An 11,391-nucleotide genomic window follows, 5' to 3' on the forward strand; every position below is an offset into this window, starting at 1 on the left:
TAGTGAAATGCTACATTTGGAGCATAGCTCTGTATGGGGCTGAAACATGGACACTTAGGGCAGTAGATCAGAAACATCTGGAAAGTTTCGAAATGTGGTGTTGGAGAAGAATGGAGAAGATCAGTTGGACCGATTATGTGAGAAATGAAGAAGTGTTAATTAGAGTCAGTGAGCAGAGGTATATCCTACATGAAATAAGAAAACGGAAGGCTAATTGGATTGGTCATGTTTTACGCAGAAACTGCCTTCTAAAAGAAGCTATCGAAGGAAAGATAGATGGGCGGATAGAAGTGACAAGAAGACGAGGAAGAAGACGTAAGAAGATGCTGGATGACCTTGGGGACAGAAGAGGATACTGTCATTTGAAGGAGAAAGCTCTAGATCGCATTAATTGGAGGAATTGTTTTGAAAGAGACTGTGGACCTGTCGTCTTGACAGATTACTGATGATGATGAAATAAGATTCCTCAAACTTACTCAGCCGTAAGTTTCACAACTCCACAGCTGCTACTAATTATATGGGATTTTCCGCTACACATCTATTTTAATTCCAATTTAAACTGCCTCCTCTCAGGAGAGAGCCTTTTAATTCTTACAAGGCGCTTATTTTACACTCACGGATTACTAAGTTTACAATTTTCTGCGTAATATGCATCAAGCATTACTCTGAAATAGAAACCTTCTTGCATCTCCTTGATTCGCAACCGGTATGAATTTGACCAATAATTTTCAGTTATCAACTGTAAATGTCATGAAAGCAAATATATACCCAAGACATTTGTTAGAAGACTCCAACAATTTGTGTCTAACCAAATGTCTTCAACTAAGAATATTCATACTGTCACGCACTTAGTATGACACCAACTGTCACATTTTAATGACTTGACCAGGTGTATTACCTGTGTACTACACATTGTTCTCCTCGGTCTGCACCGGTCTGCACAATCTTCACCTCTCCAGAGTCTTCAAAGTACTACAGCACACCGCGCCAGAAAGGATATCTTACCCCTGCAATATCTTCCCTATGGTTTCATTAGTTGAGCGAAGGATGCCAAGGATGCTTCAAGCAATATGCAACTGTGGTATGTCGGTTAGGATTGATTATAATCGAAGTTCAGCATTTGACGCAACAATGCAATTAACTCCTCTTCCCCTCTGTTGCTCTCTGTGATTCCAATTGTATTCTCTGTTAAAATTTAAAACAATCCTCACCGTTTTAATGCTGTAATTTGCCACAAATCACTTTTCCTGCTGAAAAACTGACGGGAATGTATCCCAGACATCGCTATCCTTGGAATTTTGTCCGACAACTCGATAATACGAATCAGGTGAGTCAAATGATTCTGGTCACAGATGATTTTCGCCAAAGCGCGTCAGCGCCAGAGTGGTGAGGGCGGAGAGCGTGGAGAGTTAGGTTAAAGCAAGTAATGACGGTAACCAATAGCAAGTTCGAATGCAATGGAGGCTGGTCCAGATAGTTCCATGTGCTCCATACCTAGCTCGTAGAACAACTTCAAGTGAACGATATTGCCATATTTGTATGTATTCTGTAAAATATCGATTCACCGAACAAGCATTTCATCGGTCAGCTATCTTCAGCTCCACGTCACACCCTTCTGGCTCCTCACGCACGTCACGCACCTCACACATAGTCTAACGTACAGATTCATGACCTATATTTCGCTCCGTAATAGCTTGTCATAACCCCAAAATTGAGTGGTTTTTTGAGGTTTAGTTCGTAGTGCGGTGTTGTACTAAATGTTTGTACATGCACGGTAAGACTTGATTTAAATACACTGTTTCAGCCGTTTGTTCCCCTTTACAATAAAGGGTCGAAGGCAATGAAAACAGTCGAAATAGTGGCTACGCTTTGTGATTGCATGCCTTTTTTTTTTTTGCGCAACTAATATTGCCGTATCCGAACACCCAGCCGTCGTAATTGTGTTGTGAACGTTAAATGGGAACAGCAATGAGTGTCAATTTGGCATCACCACGTTAAAATGAACTGCAACTAACACGATAATTCCGTTCATTTAAAGAGTCTAGAATTAAATAATCTGCTACGATGCGAACAAAATAAATTAGGAACCACAGAGAGTTGCTTCCTCAGTGTGCAATGTTAAGTTTGAAATGTTTCAGTAGAAGAAAATACGTAGCTATATATTGAAGTCCAAAAAATCTCTAGTAAGCCTGATCCAAGGTAGTCCATAGCAGGCTGATAGCTTGCTTCAGTTTTTGACATGGCTTAATGAGAATCAGACTTGTTGCTAAAATGAACCACCTATGAAAGTGGTATTGGACGATCCTCTTCTATGGGATTAGGTAAGAATGCAAATTGACTATAGCACAGACCAACTGAACCAGTAAGGAAGAATATAAAATATCGTGACCATGTGCATTCTACTCACTGAATGGGGCAACTGGATATTTACGTGCTGTCTACTGGAAGAATAACAGTGACAATAATGACTGAGATTTGAATTATTACTAATATGCTCTTTGTATATACAACATGAATGAGTATATAAGAGCTTTCTTTAGCCAAAGAATTATTAAATGAACCTCAATAATTATAAAAGAAAATATGGGATACTTTTGTCTTACATGAAGTGCTGACAGTCAGGCATTTAAAGCAGCTACTGTAGGAACTGTTAATAAAATGAAGACAAAGGCACCGCATCAACCCAGAATAAATGAATGTATAAGGGGTGGGCCTTCTCGGCCCTTGCACCGTGACCTACAGTGGTCTGTTGTGCTTAACCCAGAATAAAAGTAGACATATGAAATCAAAGATGGTCTGCTGCTTATGTGCAGGAGTAGGAAGTGAAACATATTTCATACCTATATTTGGCACATAGGCAAGACTGAACAGTTGTGTGAGAAGATAATGAATTACACACCTTTCAAGGCAAGTACTGTTTAGCAAAGTATATTGTCATTTAAGGATTTTGTAAAATTGAGCTGTTACCAGGATATTCACAAAGTAAAAAGAAATGCTGGAGCTAAAGTGGCCAAGTGTATCAAAGAAGAGTTTGTACCATGTTCAACAACCAACAATTCTTTTATATAGCAGGAAAAATGGTGGTACTCATGTGGGTCAGGAGAGTGACACTTCCAAAGTTTTCAACAAGAATATTATCCATGTATCTATAACTAACCAAAATTTGGAACCTAAAATAAAATGTTTATCTTATTTCAACCTGTTTTATTTCTGGTGCCTTTACTGTACTATACCACCAGAGAAAGGCCTGTGTATAACCACAAGAGAAACTCAAATTCAGAAACAGACTGGGGAGTTTGGTAGATTAGCAGGGTTTTTGTTCAAGTAGATAGAAAAATTTATTTGTTCTTCCTTCCATACATAAAATCTATAATTATGTTGAAAGGGCACTGTGATGAAACAGAATGGTGGTTCTACTTGGCGCTGCTCTCTATATGTGCAAATTATGTATTATGAATGTTGTGTAGTGGTTATTTTATGTTTGTCTTGGTGCTATGTAACTTCTGGAGTTCAAAACACACAAAATTACTCAAAAGAATTAGTTATTAAATATTTAATTTTAAATAAAGCTACTCTCTTCTGGGGTGTGGTGATATGTATCTTGGTAGGTGTGTACCAGTGTTTTGGAGGAACTTGCTGCCTTCATCTTCAGAGTAGAAGAGTAGGTTCAACCACAGAAGAAAAGTGGCTCTGATGCTGGTAAGAAGGATCTGGACTAGGGCTATAGGGAACCCAATATAAGATGCCTGGGGCAGATATAGGGGGAAATTTAAGAAGGCGGGTAAGAGAAGCAGTATGAATACAAGTAATTAAAAAATACAATAAATTCATAAGGTACAGCATGTGTGCTAGATAAAATAAAAATGAAAGAGGACAGATGTCCAATGTAATAAAGTATATGAGAAATGAAGGGATACAAAAACAAGGGGGGGACGCAAGAATTAAAAGTAGGAAATACAAAAGTAAGGCAGACGGGGGCCTGCAAGGGGCTCAAAATGAAGCAGTGTGAGGAACAGGAACTCAAGACCAGACACAGGAAAGATGTGGACAATAGTGAATGAAGGGAATGTAAAAATATGCAAAAAATAAACTACAGTAGGAACTAGAGTATGAGACAAGGGAAATAGTGGTCCTGTATAGAGCTGTTTAGGGCAAGACCAAGATGGAAAATTAAATTGGATGTTGAAAATTGGGGCAAGAAACAAGGAGAGGGAAACCATGTGGGTGAAGCAGGGAAAGATAGAATGAAAGAGACTATAAAATATGCATAAAATACATGAGGGGAGGAGAAGAGAGGGAATTTAATATTTTAATAGTTCAAGTATGTTTCATCACTATAGACCACCTTCCCCCCAATTCTTTTTGGGAAAATTTAATAAAAATTAATTGACTTGAATGTAAGATATCAACTTGGTTTTTAAATATCAAAAATGTTTCGCATGTTTAATATGTTATGATAATATCCAGTGAAGCTGTGTTATGGTAGCTAGTACAATTTTAATGTAACACTTGTATTCCAGGTAGATAAGAATAACCTACGGCAGTGTATATGCAGTCCCTTGTACCTCTGAGACAAATCGTTGGCACAGTTTCATCGAAAATTCTACTGAAAGAAAATATCATCCATCTGATACCCAGCATTGATTATTTTCAGGTAAGAACTTTACAGAACATTTTAAAATTTATCACTAGTATTGCAAAGGTTATTCCAATAAATTTAATTTCTGAATATGAAAACGTGTAAAATTCACTGAATCTTCTATTCCAGGTTTGTGTGGGGAACAGTACGCCTACACACAAAACTGAGGAAAATCTTAAATGGAGAAAATTTAACACTTAATTATTGACTCTATACCACTGAAACTGAACATAAAGTGTTGGAGAAACTGTGAGCCAAGAAAAATTAAATTGGGGTTCCACTGTATTAGTTTCTGATCATAAGAATAAGTATGAATATGAAATCGACAATTCATTTTGAGAGAGACACAAAACTTAAGATAGCAGATATTTCCTGTGGCAGCACCAGTACTGAATCTACACATCAAAAATGGAAGCAGACTCCATCCATCATTGGAGATGAATTGATTGTACCTGATAAAGTTTTGAAAACTGCACCTGATTGTCAGAGTGTTGAGTGTTCAAGTACAGAAATTTACATCCACAAAAGATCAAAACTCTCCACCTCATTAGTTACAAATACATGTTTGAATAACAGCAATAAAAGAAATTTCATTAAGAAAACTGTTAATGCTTCATCAGTTACAAGGCGTAATTACCGTGAGTCAAAAACTGGAGGAACATACTGCATTGCTCGGTGGTGTGGTAACAATGCAAAGAAAACCCCTGGTATTTCCTTATTCAGAATACCAAAAGATCCAGACAGGTCAGTGCCAGTTCTTTAATATTCTACAATAGGTATAAGCATGCTTACACGCACCATTAGCATTAGTTCTCACGGTTATTATAAGCAAGCAATATATGTAGATATATCCAGTTTAAAAACATTGACATTTTCTGAGATATTTTTCAGTTTGATGAGTGTTTATCAAGGTATGTTGCACATTGTGCCTGTTATGATAAAAATATGGGAGCCTTTATTTAATGAGAGGAAAACAATTTAAGTGATGCCAGTAAAACCATTTTAGAAACAGCCCTAAACTTGAGTGATTAACAGTACATGTTATATTGGAATCTTTATATAAAGTTTGAATTGAAGTTACGTAAGCAGCCATTCATTCCATCCCTGAAGTAACTCCAGAAACATTAAAGGTACTCAGAAGGGAAAACTTCATTTCTTAACATAAGGCCCCAAATACAGAAGTAATTTTGATAGCAAATGAGGTTTATCTTATTTTTTTTAGTAGGTAAGCATTTTAGTTCCATTGGTCCAAATCCATACTTGACTACTTCGTAAATTCAAAGTGACAACATATTGTGTTATATATTGGACAGTCATAGATGTAGTTAAATAAACTGAAGTAATTTAGTAGATTTACAGGCCACGGTTTGATTTCTAGAAGTACTGGTGTTTTTTTTTATAAACATGTTCAGAAGGGCATATCAGGCTCTAGGAATTAGGGACTTCATATTTAGAAGGAAGATGGATAAAGCAGCTGGTCTCTGGTGGTAACACTAATGAAAGTCTGACAGTGACCGTTTTAAAAGACACCCGTACTGATAAGGTAATCTATCAATATTTGAGTTTTGAAATACAGCACAGATTCCATATATTTTTTCCTTAAAAATCACTCATGTTTGATTTTTGGCATTATTTCATTTATGAATATAGGACAAGCACCCCAACCTTGTATTATAGTCAGCAGTTTGTTTCAGTGTACTGAAATTATCTTTGCCTCTGATGCACTATAGTTCATAATTTCTGAGTTTTTAAAGCAGTAATTTCAGCCATTTAAATTCCCATTAATATGCCAGGGATACTAGGTACTTCTTTTATTGTCAAAATATGATGCAATTTGTGACTCCAAGTGCATGCATTTCTCCATCTGAGGATGAAACCTTTTTTGATTCAGAATACAAAGTAAGTTCTTCAAAGTATAATTCAGTATATGGTATCACATTTCATAATCCTAGATCATAAACAGGAGGAATTAATTTTGTGCTCAACACTTTTACAGGGCACTCTTATGGCTCACTAATGCAGAGCGAGAAGATCTGAAAATCTTAAGTATGGAGATTCTACATACAAAATATTTATGTATGGAACATTTTAATGATGACATGTTCATGAACAGCTGTAAGAAGAAACTGGTATGGAATGCCTTGCCAACACTTTTTCCAAAACCTGATTATGCACACAGAAAAGAATCTAAAATTAATTCACATCAACAACAGAAGACAAGTAAGTCCTAGTGCAAGTGTAAGGTGACTAGCAGCATGGCAGAAATTTGTAGTAAAGATTGACTGACAAAAATTTCCCTTTTGCAAATTTGGTTCAGGATGGACCATAAAGAGGTACACAATTCCACAATTTTCTTATGTGGTTATAGCAACTAATATGATCTGTGGATCTTTACAAGACGGTTTGTAATGCTGAAAAAACATGCCCGTCCAATAATATGACCAGAGGAAGTTCAGATTTGTGTCTTTTGTACTACATGTCAGCTATGATACTTCTAGTACAAAAGTTTATGAAATAAATATGCAGGATTTTTACTCAGTTCCATAAGATGCATGTAATTTTCTCAACTCTTACTGCTTGAATTAAGTGTCCATTATGTTATCATGCACGACTGGATTAATTTCAGTAATTCTGAAATGTGTATATATGGATATATTTTCACCAGTACTAAATATAGTCATTTTAAACACATGACTGAAATATAAACCAGTAATGTTGTGTACATTAAAACAATAATTATATAAATTCATTGAGCTAATATAATTTAGACTATTAGGAAACGATCAAAATAAAACTATTCATCAGTCTCTTAGTAATAATTACATGGCATTGTTTTTCAGATATTCCAGAAACTAAATATATAATACTTTCAAAGGTTCATCATCCTACAAGAAGACGACCACTCAGACCCAAACCATTGTAAGAATTTATTTCAATGCATTCTCAATATGCTATTAATATAATAATCAGCTTATTCTTAAAAGCAACAATATACTGAAAATAAATAAAAGATTAAATACTCCTTAGCATGGGGGCACACGGTAACATAGTTGGTAGAGGCACTATGCTACAAGCCGGAAGGTCACAGGTTCAAGTCCCAATGAGGTCATTGGATTTTTTCAATTGACCTAATTCTTCTGGCCGAACTGTGACCCTGGGGTTGACTCAGCCTCTAACAGAAATGAGTACCAGGAATATTCTTGGGGGTAAAGGGCGGCCAGCACATAGGGCTGACAACCTTGCTGCCATCTGAGCCAATTGGCTAGAAAATGTGGGAACCTCAACATCTCACAACCCTATGGGCCTCCAAGGCCTGTTACAGGGATACCTTTACTTTTTTTACTGTACTCCTTAACATAGGTCAGCATGTATATCACATTGGTCAAATCTTGGTGTAGAACAGGCCTTAACGCAGTGGAATAGCTCTAGAGCAGTAGATTTAAGAATGGCTCATCCTGCGTAGTAAATACGGGCATTATCACTGAATTCTGAATGGCATGAGTATAGGTCTGCATACTTAAATTGCCAAGGGTTACATCTGTACCCCTTCTATGTGATATATGAGAGAAACAAAGTCTGAACAGAACTGCAGAAGTTCTCTGCATAGACACTTTCTCTCACAAAGAACCTCTCCCTTACAAAGACCAATCTGTCAATGCTGTTTAGGAAATAATCACTGTTTATTCTGAGAATCAACTGAAATTTAAAAATTCATTTAAAAAATATAGATTTCTTTGTTAAAGAAGGTGGTACATATAGTAACCACTGTGCTTTAAAGTGGTAAAATGAGAATGATGTGGATGGATTAGGAGTGTTTTGGTCGAAAGAAACGTCTAAACAGACACTATAATTACAATAACAAAATCCAAGACAGGGAATGGGAACTTCAATAATGAAACATAAAACTGCTCTTCCACCATTATCCATGCTGTTTTTCATATCAACCATTATCTTTGTTTCTCATAGAACTGCTGAACTCAGTGCAGAGGCAGGATTGAAGAGTCACCCAGGTGTTTGTAATTCTGAAGAAGTACAGAATGTGTCAGAGTCAGCAGTAAGTTCTTTAGCAAACAGTTCACAGTGCATAAAAAGTGAGGAATCAAGATTGACTGAAATAAGAAAAAGTACTTTGAAGATGAAGATGAATGATACAAATGCAGTACCTAAGTGTCAGATCACTTCACAGTTCTTACTGCAAGGAACCAGAATGTTAGCCATGCCAAATACAAGTAGACATACTGCTAAATGTCAGGAACCAACAGGGCATACAAGGACTGGAAACATCATTGTATGTAGTAACTTAAATGAAATTGTAGATTTAAAACAAGACAAAATACAAACTGTAACAAGTACCTGTGAATATTTAGCTCTTGGAAGTACAGATTCTGTTGATCACAGAGATAATCATAGTGATACATCAAGAGAGGGAGGTGACAGGAAAAATGACAATGATACTTTAATGAGTGATGAATCATATTTAAATTGTGATGTTGAAAGTTTATGTTTGGACCATGCATTTCGAGAAACCAACGAAAGGATATACCCATGCCGGTACTGTGGTGAGATGTTCCTGGTAAAAAGTAATCTCATCTTACATCAGACAACATACCATTCAGATCATCCTGTTGGGTGTGAACTATGTGGGAAAGTGCTTTATAAATCTCGAAGTGAGTTCATGGAGCATGTCTGTGATCATCATAGTGACAACACACACAATTATGTACCATAGCATGATGTTAACATAACATGTCATGTAAGCAATGAATAATTATTTATGGTTTATTTAATGAATAATGTATTAGAAAGAATGTTGAAGGAAGCAATGATGACCTAATTTGAGATACCATCGTGGCAGCTGCCCACCAGGGCTAAAAAAACCAATAAGCCTCAGAATAACTGGTCTCTGAGCCAAGGTTTTAACTTATCTCACACATAGAAAGCAGAAATTCTACTCACTTATTCATGATGTTATCATGTACTCAGAACTAAGATTATTATGTAAGAAAATACCATTGTTTCATAATACTGAATTAAAGGATCCTTTAAAGATCTGACAGTGAACACGCAGGTCAGTGATGTTTGAATGTTGCATTGACCTGAAGTTCCAAACTCTTTTAGTCTGAGGATCCTTTGATGTAAACAGAAAGTTTAAGGGTACACAACTTACACAAACGACTTCAAATGTAATCTAGCAATTTAAAAATATACAGTAGAACTTGGTTATAACGTCATCAAAGGGACCTAAAAATAGTGTCGTTATAAACGAATGTCGTTGTAACCGAAATGGGCACTTCCACAGTAGCCTTATGTTAGTCACGTAAAAATCTACCAAAAACCGAGTTAAAATGTTGCATTTTTTAGTGAAATACGTAGTTAAGTACAGACTAACGTAACATTAACGTGGAATTGCCAAAATGTGTAATATCAAAGACATATTACAGCGCTTTTCGCTGACAATACTGTAGATTAAAGGTAGGCCTACTCACCAAATTACAGTAGATTACATCAATTGTTGTGCCTTACTGTACCTAGATACGAGTACAGTAATCAGTTATCTTCATCTGTTTCCTGTTACTTGCCCAATACACACTTTCTAAATTACGTTCAATGTCCATATCAGAGAAATTCAGGAATGAAAATGACGTTACATACGAGGTTGATGCATTTGTGCATGTCGTACTAAGCAAGGTATAAAAACAGTTGCTTTATGAGGAATTAGCTCGTACCATTGAATATTGACGCAATAGACAAGGTGTCGCAGAAACCGATGTTGCTATAACCAAGTTTTACTGTAATTACAAATAAACCTTAAGGCTGTCAATGAAGTACTTCTATGAAACACTTTGTTTACAATTTTATATGGCCTTTTATGATTAAAATTAATTTAGGACCTTTGTTACCAGAACATTTCTTCAGAGTCACCCCTCTACACACAAAAGTGCAGCCCCCATGGAGTGCTAGAGCTCCCACTTTGGGAAACAATCGCATAGATAACCAGCACTATGTGGACTAATCATATAGCACAACTCTGTAGGTATAATTCTTTAGAAAGCAAGGCCAATTGTTACCACAGAAACCTTTTTACAAGAAATAAAATTCTTCATCTGTATTTTACTTCCATAACTTGGAGAATAAGGGCATGTGGTTGGTAGTTGGTTTGAGGCACTATGCTACAAGCTGGAAGGTCATGGATCAAATTCCGATGAGGTCATAGGATTTTTCATTTGACCTAATCCTTCCAGCTGCACTATGGCCATGGGGTCGACTCAGCCTCTAACAGAATTGAGTACCAGGAATTTTCTTGGGAGCGGTTAAAGGGCAGCCGGCACATAAGGCTGACAACCTTACCTCCAGCTATGAGCCAACTGTCTAGAAGATGTGGGAGCCTTGACCTCTCACACCCCTGTGGGCCTTCACAGGCTGTTACAGGGACAGCTTTACCTTTTTACTTTTTAACTAGGAGACTAACTCACTGAAATCAACAGAACATTTGAACTTAATACAGGTCTCATATTTGTAATATTTAATAAACAGAAAACCAATTCTTATTAAAAAAATATTAATACAGTTCAGAATGAACAGATGAAAGAGTGAAGTTACCTTTATTATCATTAGTGGTGATTTAACTCTAGCACATTTAGGCAACAGCATCATTGTTATTCCAATACAACTTACAAGCCATACCTCCCTAAGGAAGTGATTGGACAAAGACTATTTATAATTCATTCTACATATCACATTAATAAAGAAAT

At 36.4% G+C, this 11,391-nt stretch overlaps 1 protein-coding gene across 2 annotated transcripts; it reads left to right on the forward strand.

Moving 5' to 3' along the window:
• The first annotated feature begins 1,346 nt into the window (after positions 1 to 1,346).
• LOC111872352 lies at positions 1,347 to 9,695 on the forward strand. 2 transcript variants are annotated; one of them, XM_023866140.2, is made up of 6 exons: positions 1,347 to 1,774; positions 4,521 to 4,654; positions 4,769 to 5,383; positions 6,636 to 6,859; positions 7,480 to 7,558; positions 8,606 to 9,695. In XM_023866140.2, the coding sequence occupies exons 3-6, from the start codon at positions 4,950 to 4,952 to the stop codon at positions 9,366 to 9,368; spliced, it is 1,500 nt and encodes a 499-aa protein (XP_023721908.1). In that variant the 5' UTR covers positions 1,347 to 1,774; positions 4,521 to 4,654; positions 4,769 to 4,949; the 3' UTR covers positions 9,369 to 9,695. The 2 variants fall into 2 exon arrangements, with proteins under 2 accessions (XP_023721908.1, XP_023721909.1); XM_023866141.2 differs by having other exon boundaries at positions 1,347 to 1,537.
• The last annotated feature ends 1,696 nt before the right edge of the window (positions 9,696 to 11,391 follow it).

Source organism: Cryptotermes secundus, unplaced genomic scaffold (assembly GCF_002891405.2).
Source record: "Cryptotermes secundus unplaced genomic scaffold, Csec_1.0 scaffold55, whole genome shotgun sequence".
Classification (NCBI taxonomy): domain Eukaryota; kingdom Metazoa; phylum Arthropoda; class Insecta; order Blattodea; family Kalotermitidae; genus Cryptotermes; species Cryptotermes secundus.